Source organism: Oreochromis aureus, linkage group 22 (genome assembly GCF_013358895.1).
Source record: "Oreochromis aureus strain Israel breed Guangdong linkage group 22, ZZ_aureus, whole genome shotgun sequence".
Lineage (NCBI taxonomy): Eukaryota > Metazoa > Chordata > Actinopteri > Cichliformes > Cichlidae > Oreochromis > Oreochromis aureus.
The window spans coordinates 23315370-23333815 of NC_052962.1; the positions used below are offsets into that span (position 1 = coordinate 23315370).

General features: G+C 42.5%; 1 protein-coding gene across 1 annotated transcript in view; it reads left to right on the top strand.

Annotated features, from left to right (window-relative positions):
• Positions 1-6337: 6337 nt before the first annotated feature.
• The window catches only part of efna3a (ephrin-A3a), a 77327-nt gene continuing 65218 nt past the window's right edge, over positions 6338-18446 (top strand). The window contains exon 1 of the mRNA XM_039605388.1: positions 6338-6928. Within this exon, the coding sequence (XP_039461322.1) occupies positions 6819-6928 (110 nt within the window). The 5' untranslated portion in view covers positions 6338-6818. The remainder of the gene's footprint in view (positions 6929-18446) is intronic.

Sequence of the window (18446 nt, forward strand, 5' to 3'; positions counted from 1 at the left end):
CACCTGGTGCTAAATAACTATTATATTTAGCTTAGCAAAATAGCATCACATAATTAAAAGGATTATTTCTTTGCATCAAATAAAACTACAAACCAGGCTAAAGCTGCACAAGCCTGTTATGGTCAAAAACTGCGCAGGATGCTTTTGGTCTCGGTGGACTTCACAGGCCCCAAACAGTAATGGTCCTCTCAAGCTATCTAAGGAAATATCATTTCCAGAATATCAGACCAATTTACAGTCACTTATGAGTGAAAATGAGGTCTCTGTTTCAGAATCAGTAAGTCATCATCTATCTATCCGTGATATGTGTGCTATTTAATGAGGAAAAGTGGAGGCTAATATGAAAAGTGGGAACCCACTGCAGAGGTAAACCCTGTAAAGCAGCCAGGATTCGCAAGCGCTACAGTATAGCGGCAACTGCTGTGTTTTAGACAACTGGAGTATTAAGAATTAAGAAAAAAAAACATGTAGTAAGTTGATGAAAGCCATCGGTGACACTGAACTGAATATGGTGACTTTGTGTCCCAAAGAAATCCTGCAGTTTCGTCAGGTGCTGCTGGAGTTCGATGTACAAGGTGCTGGCTGTGGGAAGACTGGACACTGGAGAGGTTACAAATCCAAAAGGATTTTCAGGTTTAAGAAAACTATTTATTTTGATTAGTTTTAAAACTGTTTTACTTACTTAGAAGGGTTTGCCAAAAGGGTATTTGCAAGCAGGAGGGGAGTGTCAAAGACTTCGTCAGTATAGGCGCAAACCTGGTGCATCACAGCCTTGATGCCACAGGACTCCTTGGGTGTTTCTATGAGATGCCAGGCTGTGACAACACATCAACAATTGACGCCCTGGGAATGAATTGGGATGGCGTGAACCCCCAGATGCTGACATGCAGAAATGCTGGCACGCCCAGGGGATCTAAAGAGGTGACCAAACTTTGATTTATTAAGAGGCAGTGCACCTTTGAATGTCAATTCATTCCTTCAATTATTCCAGTATTTAATTTCTCTCTAAACAGATTGCTTTGACAGTTCATCTCCTTGCTTCTGTCCTTTACAACCATTTAGCACATCACTCTCTTCTCCAGGCCCCATCCCAGCATCCATTTCCTTGCGCTGTCTTTTAATCGCAGCCTGATGCTGAGGAACATTATTCTTGATAGCTTGGCAGATGCCATTATCTTGGGCTTATATCTTCACAATCACATTAGCCATTTGCACAGCTGGGCACTTACTGAAGCGAGGCAGGTTAAGCACTACACTCGAGGGGACAAAACGATGGAGGCCCACCTGGAGTTTGGGCAAGGCCTCTCCTCAGCTTCATGCCATTAACAAAAACACTGCTGGCCTTGCTTCCATTTGGCTAATGCCTCCATACCTCCCTCCCCCACCTTCCTTTTCTCAATCTCAACATGTTGCCTCCGGATTTTCACCAGTTTGTTTTCATTTCTTTCTCTCACTTTGTAACTTTCTAACAGTTTTAAACCTACAAAATATATGTTCATGACAAATAAAACAAAAAAGCAGTAGGATAAGGGAGGGTTGACAAGGTGACACACTGTGACACAGGGATAGACACTTTTACTTTTTACACAGCGTTTTTTATTTGTCTGCGTTACCAGGTTCAAAAGGCTCCTGCCTCTGCTGTTATTTTTTTTTTTCCTGTCACACTTAGTTTATATTCAAAGTTTGACATTTCACTAGATTAACTGATTAATCAAATAAATTGTTGTTTACTGACACCGCCACTGGACATTAAACTCAATCAAGGCAACCTCATTTTAATCCATTAACATTAAAGCTGAGATAAATCCAGAATGAGACGTAGGGAAAAGAGGAACAGATGGGTGTAGAAAATTAGAGATAGCACAGATAGAAGCCAGGAGGAAGAATAAAGAAATCCCGCTGAGGAACAAACCAGCACATCGTTTTAACTGTAATATTGCTTACAATGGGAGCAAAGTAGGCTGAAGAATGAAATCAATAATGAGCGAACGAGGATGCATGAAAGCACTGAGGTTGATTGATGAGAAAAAATTATCAGAATAATCAATATGCCTATAGCCGCTGTTCATGAATTAATCACAAACACAGTCACAGTTAAGGTAACGAGCCGTGCTACTATAGTATGTATCAGTGCCTACAGCAAAATACAAGCTGCGCAGCTGCAGAGGCAATAAACACGCATAAACAGTGCAAAAGAACAAATGTGTTCAATGAGTTATGATACCGAGAAGCTTCACTCGGTCAAATGATCAGAATACACACAAAGCACATTATAAATCTGCAAAATCTGAGCCTCTGCTGGTTGAGACGAGCCCGGGAAACATATGAAATGTCTTTCTGTGCATTTTCCCCTCACTTTCACTGGTACTGCGTGGTCAGGACCCGCAGCAGGAAGCGAGAGATCATCGGTTTAAGGAGAAGGGGAAGAATATGCTCCTCGTGCATACAGCACTTCTTTCCTCCTGAGTGAGAGGTGACAAAAGGATGACAAATGTTGGAGTGGATGGAGGCGAGTGATCCAGGAGAGCTGCACAGATAGGTGGCGGGACAGAGAGAGGGAGCCGGGGGGGAGAGAGTTGGGGGAGAAAATAAAGTGATGGTACTTGCTCTTTCATCCACCCCTTTACTCCAGTCGCCACGGCAACATGCCCGGAGGGCACTCGAGAGAGGCGTCATCACTGACAAAAACAACAGAGAAGCGGGGAGTGAGTGAGAGCAAACGAGAGCAAACTAGACAGACTGTGTGTATGAATGAGAGATGAAAGAGTGGAAAGTAGGCAGCAGATCTACAACCGACTCAGGCTGCGTCTCCTCACTCGCAGAGAATTCTGACCTTCAGGGACTCGGCTAAGAAGTGTAATGAGCATTCATTTATCATCGGCTGTAATTCAGATTAATGTTTGGATCGCTCAGCAAAAAGTTGCACCGACAGAGTCTACGACCATGTTTATGGGTGTGACTATCACTGATATCCCCTCCAAAAAGGGACACCATTATGAGATATGAAATTGGCAGAGTTAATCAAACCGAGGCTAATGCTTAATATTTGGAATTAACTGAGCCATTAATACTGTGGGCAACCATTAGGCTAGATAGAGTGGTTAAACCACCACCGGCGAAATTAAACAGGTTAATTAAAGTCTCCAAATTTTCATACGCTCCCCCCTCGGTCTATATTTCACTGTTTAACACACACACATAAGCACACAGATACACACACACACATATAATTACTCAGACACATGTGTTATTACTGTACTTGTAATGGGCTTGCACTCACTGTATTAATTTTCTAATATTAATGTGAATCTTATTTCTAGCCTTAACCTTAAAGGGATAGTTTACCCCCAAAATCAAAAATACATGTTTTTTTTTCCCACTGGGGTGTTGTGCTGTTTGTCCCTCTAGATTATTTTGGTGTGAGTTGTCCAGTTTTTGAAAAGTTGCTTGTAGAAATGTCTGTCGTCTACTGAATATAATAGAAGTAGATGGCTGAAAAAAAAGGAAACGGGAAAAATGGAAAACCTCAGCAGCCTCAGCCTCCTGTCTTTTTCCACAAATCATGATCTGGCATCTCAAAAAAGATAAATCAGTTGGATACAGGAGCTGTACCATTGGGTAAAAGAAGTGTGTATTATATACCTATTGAAAGCACACAATCTCTGGACGTCAAGAGCAAGGCTTGAATATGACGTAGAGACTGAAGGACGCTGTAATCTCACAGTAGCAATTTAACAATCATAAGGCTGGCCCAACATTATGCTATATTCAATATGACTTTAATTTAGCAAATCAGACCTTAGACTTAACTCAGGGGCACAGATCAAAGGAGATGAGGGTCATTTTCCTATAGATGTCTAGACTCACTGGGCGGTTCATTAGTTTCACCTGTTAGTACTTAGCTGAACCCCTTTTGCCTTCAAAGCAGCCTTAATTCTTCATGCTATAGATTCAACAAGGTGCTGGGAACATTCCTCAGATTGGGTGACCATCTGTCAGTGAACTCCCTGCCATGTTCAAGAAACCAGTTTTTGATGCAACCTTCAGAAGATAGGTACGCTGTTGTCATAAAGGGATGGGCATGGTCAGCAACAATAGTCAGGAAGATTGTGGCATTTAATGAATCTTCACTTGATAATAAGAGGACCAAAGTCTGGCAAGAAAATACCCCCACACCATTACACACCATTACACCACCAGCAGCCTGAACTGTTGATACAAGTTATGATGGTTCACAAAATTCTGATCCTAACGTTTGACTTTTGCAAGAGAAATCAAGTCTCATTAGATTAGGCAATGTTTTTCCAATCTTCTGAGCCTGAACTGAACCGTAGCCTCAGTTTTCTTTTCTTAGCTGTCAGGAGTGGATCTTCTGTATGGTTTTCTGTTGCAGTAACACATCTGCTTCAAGCTTTAACATATTTTGCAGTCAGAGATGCTCTTCTGTATTAGTTGTAGCGCAGATGCACGAGCTTGCACGCAGCCTGTTTCAGCTGCTCCTGTTTTTCCCCCGACTTACATCATTTCCTCTGGGACTAATAAATTATTTTGATTCTGATTCTACCTCTGTTATAACAAGTGGTTCCCGTTGCCTTCATATCAGCTGAAAAGCAGTCTTTCCATTTTTCTCTGACCTATGACATCAACAAGATATTTTCTCCCAGAGAACTCCTGCTTACTATATTTTCTCTTTTTCAGACCTTTCTCTATAAACCCTGGAGACAGTTGTGTGGAAAAATCCCACTAGAAACATCTCAGCAGTTTCTAAAATACACAGGTCATCCCGTCTGGCACCGACAACAATGTCACATTCAGAGTCACATAAGTAACTGTTCTTGTCCGTTGTGATGCTCGGTTTCAACTTCAGACGATCGACCATGCACATGTTTACATGGCTACATGCACTGAGTTGCTACCATGTGATTGGCTGATTAGATATTTGTGTAAATGCGGATTTGAACAGGTGTAAATCACTTCTGCATTTGCCTCATTTTTCAGACCAAGAGGCTACAACCATCTTCTATGTACACTCTAAGGTCGAATATTTTGTGGCCGTGCGAGTATTGTACCCCTCCTCCACCTCAGCTGAAGTTTGCAGATGTAGTTCACTAGAAGCAAAATTATTTCTGCATGAGCCATCGCTTTTATGCCCACTGGATTACATACCTGAAATTTTTCTAAAACTTTTCATTCCTGAGTCTTAAAGAAAATTCTTTTCAAAGCACTGTTTAGGATTGTGCAATTTGTGTGCTCATTGTGCATCTACACACACACAAAATGAAAAATATTGATAAAGAAGTCCTGAACACGATGGCACTTTACATCAAGATGACTGAGCCCAGCACTAGGTAGCTCTGTGTACCACCATTACAGTGTGGTGGCTTTGCATGAAACTGTCATCCATTTGTATATCAAACACTATAGCTGTTGAAATGTGAATAGCCTGCTGATAATTAACTGTTAAACATGCGATAATGAGTCATACAGCAGCCACAGGGGATGCTATTCTTACAGTGTGTTCTCCAGTTTAATCTCTCAGTAAACCCTGAACCTAATCTGTTCTTATGGAAACAGAAAAAAAAACCACTCAAACTTTCAAGATGTGACCTGTACTGCATTTTTAAGATCTCTCATTATGAAAAGAGTCATGGAAACCGTTTTATTTTAGATATCAGAGTGGTCACATTACCACTTTATATAAGGTACCACTTAAGTGCTTAAAGGAGCTCACTCTACCATATGGTCTGTGTCAAGGTTTACTAAAACAATACCTGATGAGAGGCTGTTGGGGGGGAAAGGCAAAAAGACAAGGAAAGGTAATTTTTTTAAACCATTAACAAATGGGAAAATGTGCCATCAAATAAGTTGATTTTTCATGTTTTGGCTGTCAGTAATAATTTTTTATAGTTAAGTACACACAATAAAGCAGAAGAGCTGGAGCAAACTATCCACTGGGTGATTGACTCTGACCTATTTACTAATTAATAGGTGGTGCTAGATGGGCTCTTTTGGAGCGGTTTTATGGTTTGTAAAATCAATGTCCTTTAAACCTAAAATCACCTTCACCTCACACCCTGTCATTATTTAATTCTTATGCTATATTTAACTAATCCAATTCCTTGCTACAATATGACTGATCCTTTTATTTTTACGCATATATTTTCATTTTCTTGTGAGACGGTGCATGTTTTGAGGGGGCGGGGCGGGAGAATAGATGGACATGTGGGCACATCTCAGCCGTCAGAGGGCGGGTTTGTAGCGTTGTGTTCGCAGCGTGTGGCTGCTGCTGCTACTGCTGCTGATGAGAGAAGCGGTAGGTCACCTACAGCTACACAAATCTCAACAGCAGAGGTCCAGCGCCTTGGATGCGACTTTAAAGCGCGTCGAGAACAATAAGCACCGACTGACAGCTGTTAGTTTTGAATGTGGTAGACTGTCTTGCCGTTTCTCTACCTGCACTGCTCCTTTCTAGTGAAAGAACTGGGAAAACAAAACAAAAGGTGTGACTTGGAAAAGTGCTCAGGCGGGCACGCGTCAGAAGTCCGGATAGATTTGGCACAAGTAAAGATGCCCAAATGGGTCTCGTCGCAATGGGATTTGAGTTGAAGAACACGTAACCACTTAGAAGTCACCCCGATTCAACCCGTTTTTAAGGTAACTGGAACTTGAAAAGGCGTATTTTCTTTCTCTTCTCCTTCTTCTTCTTCTTCTTCTTTTTGACCGCTGGGATGTTGTGAGTGACGCGTCGCCTGGGACAGAAGGAGCGGGGACGCAGAAGGAAGAGGGGGCACCAGAACTGGCTGAGCAGCGGAGGGATTATGGCTCTCGCAACGTTTTCCCTCAGCCTCATCACGCTGGCGCTTACAAACTTGCACCTTTCGAGAGCCAGCAATCGGCATGCGGTGTACTGGAACAGTTCAAACCTGCTGTAAGTGGCGCACTCTCTCCCCTTGTTAGCAAATTATCCGATGCTGATCTTTGTCGATGCACACCTGTGTTGATAACTTGTTTACAAGACGGTGTGAGCACCTTCTCCTGCAGCGACGTGCTTCTTTTATTTACAGCAAAGCCCTTGAACCACCACTGAAATACACCACAAGAGATATATTTAAGAAATACGAGTTTATAATAAGATAATAACCAGTTGCAGTAGTTCATAAGTGTCTTCTTTTTATCTCTTCAATAATTCCAAGCTTCAGATGTTTCTTTGTTCCCAGTCATTTAATCCGTTTGAGTGCAGTAATGCATCTCCACTGGGAAACTGTTTCTGCGATGCTCCTCGTGTTCACCTTGCCTGTAAAGTGCCTGCTATATAAATATTTGAATCCTGTCTCACATTTAGACCATCTACTTGCTCCCAGTATTGAGTCATTGAAGTAGTTTTCTTTTCTTTTTTTTACCTTGCTGTCTGCTCGTCCTCCCTGCCCCCATTCAGCATCAATGCATTATTCACATACATTGCTCAAACTTGAAGAAGTCAGCGTATATGTGTGGTCATTACAAATAAGTATGCTTGCCACACTCACTCAAACATACCTCTGACTTTATTCTCGTCCTGTGATTCCTCCGGCATCTGTGAGGTTGCTTACCTCTGGTGAGCTTTCTCAGGCTCTCCTATCTCTCTTTCTCTCTCTACTTCTATAAAGCCGGCTTGCTGTGGGGCAGAGATCGATGTGGATTCTACTGCCTTTGTCTTCTCATTAGCCAACAGTAAATTTATCTTTCTCACATTCTTTTATCTCTTCTCCTCACACAGCCTCCCTCTTTGCCTCCCCCACCACCCCCTACTCCTCCGTCGCCTCCTCTATCTGTGTTCCTCCTCTGTCCATTTGTATTCACCTCAGACGCAGGTCTCTCCTATCGCCTCTCTTTATCACATACTTTGCTTTTTTCTTCCTTCTCTTATTTTTCTACTGTGTATCACCAGCCTGTCTGTCCCCCTCAATTCCACCCCCCACCCTTCTTTCCCCCTCTTCCTGCATCTCATTGCTGCCCCCACATCTGCTGCTGCTGGTCCCTCACTCGCTTTCCGGGGGCACACATACAGTAAATGATTAGAATTAGAAAAGTGGGGTGAATTTAAAAATAGTAGTTATAATAACAGTTCTGAAACCTGATGGGTGCTTGACAAACAGTAAAGGTGATGCCGCAGCAGTGTCACTTCCTCATTAACATTAATGTGAGAATGGCAGAGTCACATTCACAACTGCTTCAGATTTATGACTACAGTTAATCCCGTCGGTGTGACATGAATAGAGAGGGGGTGTATTAACTGAGACTTAGTTGCGTTTTAGTGCTGAAAAAGTGCACGGGTTTTTGAGTGCCATAATCAACAGTAGTCTATCTATCAATTTTAATTAGTTGTTTGGCATGTGCTCCATCTAAAATGATTTTCACAGCGTGGGTATGTTTGCTCGGTGTAGTTATTCATTACAGCGTTAGCACATTCGGTGGCTTTAAATTGACATTTATGTGTTAAAATGACAAATATGTGCACATATTGATGAATTCAAAATGCAGTGTGTGTGTTTGTGTGTGAGAGAGAGGCATAGAGGGAGGGAAGCAGAGAGAGAAAGACAAAGTGCAGGTGTGGGTCTACATGCGTGCGTGTGCAAAACCTTCTTTCTCCACAGTGAGATACAAATCTCTAAAATAATGCAAAAACTGACCCAGTTTGCAGGTAGCAGACAAATCCTCAGAGGCTATGGCAAGAATACTGATGGCCATCAAGCCTTAAAAGGCCCTAGGCTTGGAGCCATTTCTCCTACATGCACAGAAACCAGCTGAAGGCCTTGCTTGTTCAGTAACGCAGCTCCGTCTCTCATCCAGCTTTCGTTATAGAGGCAAGCTCAGGAGGGAGCAGTAAGAAATGAAGGCAGCAGGAGAGAGAAAGAAACCAGAGGCCTTTAGGGCCAAAACTCTGGTTGAGGCCTTAATGTTTCACCCTTGAGCCCAGCATTCAGCACAGATGGTTACGGCACAGCTGCAAGAAATGGGATCACTTGGAAGCCAAGCTGTTTGTGCCAAAGCCATGAAAATGGCTTTTTATGATAACGCTCAGCTAGAAATGTCTTGCTCTGGTGTACTGAAAGTCAAAAGTGGATTGTCACACAGTGGATTCCTCAGTAATACTGCTCTGTTTGATTCTTTTCAGCTTTTCTGAGGTAAACAACATCAGATGATTTATTATTGCTTTTTGTCATGCCTCGCACAATTTGAAACGAGATATCCCGATTATCATAACCCCAAGAAACACCTCGGAGTGCTTTGATTACCGCCCAAGCCCGTCACGACCGCACTACCCCCCATTAGAAAGTGTTGGCCTCAGCTTCCACTCTCAGCAGTGTGCCTGGCCAACTCGTTACAGATGTCCCTGCTAATGGCTGACTGAGGCAAGAAAAAACACACACGCAGGCCATTAAATCATCTCGCATCTGAGGCCATCTGCCAATTAGAGGGGGGAGATGTGGAACATCTTGAGAGCATGCCGGAGCAGCGGTGCACTGCGGTAGCCTCGCCTACCCGCAAGCAGCGTCCCATACTCCTGCCACCTCCTCCCATCAGGTGTCTGGCCTCGCTGGTTTCACAGGACGCATCTCCATAATTGCCCACCCCATGTCGGTGTGATGAAAACAGCAGCGCAGCTTTCATTCAATCTCCCACTCCCTCGCTAAGTCACATAGTTCCTCTGCTAATGCTTTTAACTTAGCAGAACACCAGAGCAAAAAAGTCTTTGCATGGGTGTGTGAAGGAATACCAGGGAAGTGCGTTTGAAAATGTGCCACACGTCTCTTTGCTAAATCGCCATTCCCTTGCCTGCTCAGCCAGATGAAAGCTTTCTTTCGCTGTTTGTGGCCGATACTTAGTGATTTACAGCTCAGCGTGTTTTATGCTACACATTATGGACTGATTTGGCCCTGAAATGGTGTCTGTCAAGCCCCTGGAACACACACACACAAAACAAAACAACCCAATTCCCCACACAGTATATCTGGTGCTACAAAATAAATTATCACCTTGACAAATAGCTTCCCAGAGAGTTCGAGGAACAGCGGCCCGGTGATCAATGTTGAGTCAAGGTGCCGTCTTTCTCAACAGGCTCATTAACCACCAGGTCGGTCTTTGTGGGTGTGTAGACCCAGCTAGAGTTGGAGGCGGTCCCCTATGGGACAGAGGAGAACCTGGTGCCCTGTAGGAAACACTTTGTAGATATTAAGTTGCAGTAAAGGCAATCATTACTGAGAAATGAAGAAATGAGAGAGAGAAGGGTGGGAAAAAGAAATGTCAGGTGATGGATAAGGACATTTCAGAAGGTAGATGGAGAAAAAGCAAAGGATACAAAGTGTGAAGAATATTACTGTAAGGAAGAGCTGGCTCTAACGGAGAGATTGTAATAGAAAGGAATGGAAGGTGAAGATGTTGGAAAGGTGGAAAGCAGAGATGTCTTTCACTAGAATAAAGCAGTGGAAAGATTAATTAAGTCGGTCAAAAGTCAGGAAGGGTGAAAGAGAGCGCAAGCTTTGCCGGATATGGAAGTTCGCTTATTTGGCTGAATGTGCTGTAGCTGCTGTTTTCTGGGGAGAAGATACCCACAGGAGTTGATCCGTGCTAATGTGGACACAGGCTGGGTCATTCATGTGGACCAGTGCTCCGAGACAATAGCTGCTGCCACTCACCTGCCCCTCGGCCCAGAGAAACACGGCGACGCATACGGAGCTTACGGGAGACAAGCAGATTTGCTACCTGATTACGTGCACGTTCGTCCGCCTGCAGCTCTGTCTCTTGGCTGTCTTGGCAATTTTGCATACAAATGCATCTTATTCACCAGCATTCAATTTGTTCTTTTGCATTCATTGTACCACACAAGCGCCTCAAACAGCAGTAGATAGTGGGCTTTTTTCTCCTTGGTTGCAGTTATGTTAAATGAGAGGGAATGTGTGTGAATAACACTGATTGAAAAGTGCAATTTGACCTTTTGAGTTTTTGAATTAAACTGTCCTCCATATCTAAAATGGAATATTCCCCTCTCCAAAAATTCAGGTTGTTTGTTGAGATATGAATGCTTTCCATTTCATTTGTTTTAGACATTCAGAAGATTAGTTTGATGAGCACTGCTTTTAAATGGACGGCTAACTTAGTATCATCGCCCAGCGCTCATTGGAAGTGAAGTGGTGGAAAGTGGTTAAAGGTTACTGGTCTGCAAAGCTGTGTTCTGACCGTTTTTAGCTTGTTGCAATGTGGTATGAGTCACATAAGTGGATGGAGAAACACTGAAAGGATATTTAATGGTTCTTATAGATCCAAGAGTGGGTGTGCAGATCAATACATTTATATGGTATGGGAAGGTGAATGGAACCTGGCCAAACAAAAACACGACCTGGTTGCTTTTGGAGCAGCAATCAATCCGGGTGCATCAGGTGATCAATTTCCAAATGCATTTTTAATTTGATTTCGTGGTGTCAGTAAATCGCCGTGAAGCATTCGGCGCTAAGCTCGGGAAGCTCAGATCATGTATTGCCTTGGAACAGCATGCCTGAGAATTGATTATTATGGGCTTGTCAGTCACTGCTCCGGGGTTCATGCTCCTTAGAGGCCGTAACTATGTTTGTGTGAAACAAGGCCTTGGTATAGCTTCAGCAACAGCTCCAGAGAAAGCAAAGGTTAGAAAAACACGAGTGCAGGCACGGATGAAAGAAAAATAGCCTATGTGTTTTGAATAAATCCAAGACTCAAAGTAAATGCAACTTATTCCTCTGAAATGTGAAAATAAAATAAAAAGCTGTAGGAAAGTATGCAAGGTCTCAACCTATGCAATTCTTTCACAAGATAAAAATGAAAAACCTTTATCACAACGTGCTCCTTGTGTGCATATTTTATAATATCTACTCTCCTCTTTTTCTTTTCTTCCAGATATGAAACATTTGATTTAGAATTCTTAACACAAAGAGGGAAATTTAATATACTTAAGGGACATAATTGCAAAAACAAAAATAAAATGGCACAAACAGTGTTCAATTTTGGCCACTGCTGTTGTTGGGCATAAATCGCACTCTACCAAGCAGTTTAATTAAAACCAACATGTAATTTAACAGATTTGAACCAAGTGAAAAGTCTGAAAACATCAGCTATTGTTCTGTTACAATAAAGTCTCCCGTCTTTGTGTTTCGGCTTTTTTTTATATCTATTCTGATCCTCCTAAAGGTCCGAGGCACTCCAAGCCTGCTGAGCTTCATTTTAATAAGGGATCTGCAGGTGTGGTGGGCCATTATGATGGGAAGCTACCTTGGGACTCATCTAAGAGCTACCTCAGGTGACCTGGAGTGCTTCTTTCTGTGGAGGAGTCCAAGGGAAAAACATAGTTAGGCCCTTCATATGTCATCAAAGGCCATTAGCATTCCTGCACTCCAAGCTTATAAAAACTGCACTTAACTGGCAGTGGGAACCCACAGGAGATAGTCCTGATCCCAGACAGGTAGAACCAATTTCAGACTCAATGATTTGAATGCAAATGCTTTCTACAAAGAGGGCTTTCCAACTTCAGAATGGCAACTCCACAGTACATTACACTGGGAGTCTGCACCGCAGTGCCCGTTACCCACTGGGAAATTACATTGCTGCTATGATGAAAATGGCTGCCATGTAGGAAAAAGATCAAAGCTGTTGATAGGTGGATGGTCACTGGCTGGAGTTTGATTATTTGGGAAATGGGCCTTGTTAAGCTACATGGCCAGGAAAACAATATGGCAGCCACAGCAGTTGGTCAAAATAATTTGTTTTTTTATTGAAGCAGAAGGCCTCTTCTGAGGTATGGCAATTGAGGCGGTATTTTGCACCAACTGGCGCCCTCAGAGTTATCAGTGTCCTTTCATAAAAAAGGCAGCGAGCGAGGACACAGGTTTGTGCTCTGTCATATCTTGTTCTCTGTTCATTCCCTTCAGGTCTTGAGCCGTGACAGGTCTTCCCTCTAATGCTCTTGGGTGCTTAACAACAGTCGTGTTACGAGAAGTGGAAACTGTCCTCACAGCTTAGTGGATGATACGGCTCCAGTTTTCCTTTTATGTGAGGGCAATTTTGGATATGGGCAGCGTAATAATTAGATATTCTCTTATAATTGAGATTTTTCCTATTGAAGATGTAATTATATGAAGGTCTGAGACCCTTTGGCAGCCGTCGTCTCTGTAATAAGAATATTTGAAGAAAATTGAAATCTCTCTCTAGTGCTCTGTGCATCTAGAATGACAAAAAGTAATTTGACCTCTCAGCGGCAGCCGCCGCCACTTAATGTATCCCTCTTATGTTGTTAGAGGGAACATTTAAATCAGTACATCTTCAAGCGAAACTGCTCTATTACAAATATGATGGCAAAGTCGTTAAAACTTGAAAGTGTGGTGCAAGTGAATCGGAGGGGAAGCCTACTGGCAGAAGTACAGGTTAGATTGTTGTCGGGAACCTGGAGAGCTGTGGTGCGCAAATTTAAAATGCGGGGATATTTAAATGCTGTGCTTGTTGAGGTAATTACGTTGGAGGTATTAAATAAAACACTTTTTTTCAGGGAACATCCAGCTTTTGAAAAATATAGTACTGTACACGCATGCCAGTATGCAGTGTCCACATCAGATTGCTGGGAAAGAGGTCGAATAGACGCATTAGTCCTTTTTGTTGTGTTTCTGTTGTGTTGAGGGGGACCAATAAACAATACTGTGAAAGCTGAACGTGTTTGAGTGCCACATGAGTTCAAAGTTACATAAGAAAATAAATGAAATCAAATGAAATAACAGTTAATATTAGATATATTATATTAGACACACAGGTGATTACTTTTTCAATTAAAGTGAAGAAATGGAGTGAAGCCTGCCAGCCAGTTCAGGCAATCAACTTGAGCTGCGCTGCTTTGTACACAAATGGCATGGCTCATTCTCCTCATGAACACTGAATACTCCCTCCCAGTTCAGTTGTCTATTTAATGCTACAGTCACACTAGAGAAGACATTGATTGGACACTTTAGCACAACCATAATTATTGCAACTGTGTGCAATGAGTTTTTTCATTGAAATGTTTGCCTTGAAGACGGGGATTGGGTCTTTGACTGGTGACAATGAGTTGCTGTCTTCAAAGTGACTTTGCATCAAGGCAACATTAAAATGGCAATAAGACGAAGTCTGTTTGTGATTCAGTGGGGTCAAGTTGGCTATTAATGTGTTATTTGTGATAATTTGTCAATTAACTGTGGTAAATCTGCAAAAATTGCAAATCTGTTGCAGTGTTTGGTGTGGTTGTGGCTCAAGAGGTGGAGCAGGTCATCTACCAATCAAAAGGTTGGTTATTCAATACCTGGCCTCTCCAGTCTGCATGTCCATGACACTGAACCCCAAGTTTCTCCCGATACATTCACTGGACCATGAATGTGTGTCAGTGTTAGGCAGAATAGAAAAGCACTGTACAAGAACCAGTCCATTTACAATTTATGGTCTATTCTAAATCTTTTACTGTCATCGTGTATAGAAATTCACATTAACTACTTAGTATTCCAGAGTCAGAACCTCGTAGATTTGAAACAGAAATTCCTCCACAAATAGTGACATAGTTGCACCACGATGGGATTGGCAACCTGTCCCTTCTCCTTGTGATTGATCATGGTCACCCAGAGTTTCAAACTCTGGTTGTTGCAACTACTTGGAGTCTGTCTCCAACAGCAAAATAAACTAAAGCAGTAACCTATTTTTCCTTGTGGCAAAGATGTTGCCATCCTACTTTAGTGTTACTAAATCATAATGAGGCTCATGCATGACCACATACATGGATTAAAGATTATGGCTGTGGTTTGATATTTACAAAGAAAATAGAGAAAATTAGAAGAAACAAAATGCCTCAAGCAGCATTCTCATGTTGCCGTACAATTAATTCTTGATGGGTGTGCCATATGTGTGGCTTGCTGGTGTGGTTGCCAGTCACAAGGCAAGCAGTCTGAGCTTTGACTAGTTGTTGGCATGAGCTTAGCTGGCAACCTGTGACTTACTTTGATCACTACAAAATTCTTGATTTAAATAAACATGATCTGATTGGCTGGCACTTGAAAAGTTGAACTTTTCGCAACTCCAAGCAGCACAAACAAAGCATGGTATCGGCTCCGCAATTCAGTTTGACAATGTAGTCATCTCCTTCAATGTGAATGACAGGCGAGAGCATGAAAGCCTGAAAGATGTGCATGTGTGTTCTGTACAATACGGATGGCGAGAAGTGTGTCACTTTCTAAAGAGGGAGTTCTTGCAGGGGAGCAAGACTTCACTTCAATACAGAGGACTGTTTATAGATCTTTTGGTAGGTGGTTTATTGAAAGAAAAAATCTGATGCTGTGAGATGTCAGGCCAAGTTCAGATGGTGTATGTTTCCACATAATAAGAAGCAAACCCCAAACCCTGAATGCTAAAATTGAAAACCAGATACTTACCCAACTGACAAATAAAGAGCAAATTGAGTTTGGAGCCTACAACCCAAACTGTATTCTGCTGCTGCAATGAATCATGTGAAACTTCAGCTGTCTGACTGAAATGAGGCTTGTTTAATCTTACACTCATAAGGATGAAAAACAGGGTGAAAATAATCTCCTGTTCCTCAGTCTTAGCTAAGCCACAATTAAATACTTGTGCAATTATTTATTAGAGACAAATGGGAAAAAATAAATTTTTTAATGGTTCAGACTTTTATGTAATATAACAGGCAGTGCAGTCAGCAGATCAGCAGACAGCTCAGTGGTACTATGCTCCTTTCTTTGCACCCGTGTTTCCATATCTTCAACCTCATCATTTAATCAGGTCTCGTGTTGGTCTGCATAAAAAAAAACCTACTCTGAATTCATTTGCCGCCTTGATGTGTAAATTCAGTTATGGTTAATGCATGAGCGACGGCACATGCATAATTATGACTCTGTACTCACACACCTGCGTTTTTTTTCTCCCGCACTTGGACAAGACATGACTCAACACACTGCCGGCATCCTCCGTCACTGAGGGTGGGAAGGTTGGTGGTGGCGAAGGTGGGGATGTTTCAGTCCTTTGCTCTCTCCTGATCAGTTTGAAACGTTGATGAGAGAAAGAGCTCTACATCGCAGTCTGTTATTTGCATTTGTTAAAGCTCGGATGATGATTTGTAGAGGAATAAGAAGGGGTGGCGCCCTGCTTGTTATCACAAATTTTTGAAAGCCGTAGTATTAATGACCAGATTCTTGAAATATAAGAGTCTGTAATCTACCTGTTTGCCATGCCTCCTGATTAAACTGTGCAAATCTCCCCTGGCTATGTACCAATCTGCTGCAGTGCTTTGTTTGTTAAGTTATTTATTTGGTTGGTTCAGCTGCTTTTCAGCAGCTCGGGGCTATGTACAGCAGACATCTGTGAGTGCTGCCCCGATGACCGTAGTGTTAAAGCTACAATTCTTACTTACCGTGAGTGTAGTATATGCGATGTTTTCTTGTGGTAACAACCGGTGTAATGCAGCATAGCACTGTGTCTAGACTAGCATGGTGTGTAAAACTGGGAATCACACAGAGACGAGCCCAGCGCTTCACCATGCTGTGTGTGGGTGTATAGAATATCAATGTCCTGCTGTGCTCTCTCACTCTGTGTTTGTCTGGCTGCTATTAGGTGACATTTAAGGTGTTTTCATGTCTCAATGTCTGTCTGGGTTCTTGTATGTGTGCGCGTACATCCTTGTTTGATTGATTGTCTTTGAAAGCACAGTAATGATTCCGTCTCCTCGTCTTGGCCCTCTCCGTCTCTTTTGGTCAGTGTCTCCCTCACGCCCGCGTTCGCCTCGCCGTTGGTTGCATTTGCCTCGCAGAGCAGCAGCGCTCTCCGTCTTCCTGCCGTGTTGTTTGAAGTGTTTTTGCTCAGCCTTCTGTTCCTGCTCCGTTCTCACCTTGTGTGGAGTCAATGGGAAGTCCCAGAAGACTGCCTCGCTCAACCGCATTGCTGTGCGTGGGAGGGAAAGTGGGCACTACCGCCCATTTACCTCCCTTTAATTTATCGCTCTATTGCAGTTGAAAGAGTGAATCACATAGGTCGTATCATTATTTAGAAATCATCTCGCTCATAGACGTCTTAGTACAGTGTGAGAACACGAGGGAGGCTGTGGTTTTCCTTCTCACTGCATTCTTTGTGCCCGTGTGTCTTTCAGTATAGGATAAAGTATATGTACTGTGAGAGATAGATGGTTATGATAAATAGATTTGCTTTTGCAGCACTTAAAGGGATTCTGTGCCACTTCCCAGGAGGAAAAGGTAGAAAAAGTTCTGACAAAAAATAACCAAAAGGAAGAGGAAGAAAGTGAGGATGGCGGAGGAAAATGAGGGAAAAAAAGGAACTTGTGAGAAGGAGATATAAAGCATTTCTAAGATGTAAAGGCTGACAGTGGAGTGGAGGTGGGGGATAGGCTAGGAAGAGGAGGAGGAGGGGGGAAAAGGGGATATTTGTATGTAGGGGAGAGGAAGAGTCTGCATGGAGAATATTAATGGTGTGTCAGGAATTGGAGTATCTTTAAAGACCTCAACCTTTTCTGTGGTGCTGATGTGTACTGTATCAGAACAAGCAGCTTGGAGGCACTGCTGAAAAATCAGGAAAAATAGCAGAACGGGCAACTGTCACAATGGCTATTCTGAACCCACACACAATATTGTACCGGAGTAGTGTTTGCATGGCACAGATCCTGGTGGCTATGAATCAGGAAATAGTAATGGCCCCACTGATACATTCATCACTCAGATAATTTCCACTGCTTTTCCACAAGGGTTGGGAAATTGGACAAATATATCATGATATATTGTGCTAGCAGTGATTAGCCAAGTCCATTATCAGTGGTTCTTTTTCGAGCCGATTCTCAACGATGATTTTTATCTTTGTAGGTTAACAGTTTGGAATTCTTCCTTTATGAAAATGCAGCTCTATGAATATATATATACACTGATACCACTGATCTGATGTGGAAAACTGGCCTTTGAATGGTCAACAGTATTTCCCGCAAATTCAGCGTGTGATGCTAGTGTATGTGCCCTCATCTGGTTTAGCATGCATGGGTGTGCATGTGGCTCCTTTCCCAGTACATAGGCTTTCCTAAATGACTTAATAAATAATACAGTTTCTTCTCTACAAATATTTTATTTGCCTAGTACTTTGCAGTAATAAATAAATAATAAATATAATCAGATGCTTCTTCAGTGAGTCTCTCATCCTGCAGATGAACTCCACTGACTTGAACTGCAGTTATCAAAAGTATTTCTTGTTCTTCTCTGCATCGTTAGTCAGCTTGGTGTCGTGGAAGGTTTGTATTACAGGTTCTAGCTAGAGTGGCCCTCCTGCTCACAGTGGATCTCCAGAGCAGTATAAAGACTAGCAGCAGTGCTCCAAGATACGGATATGGAGTCTGTCCAATGGTGGGACGAGAAGCTCACTGG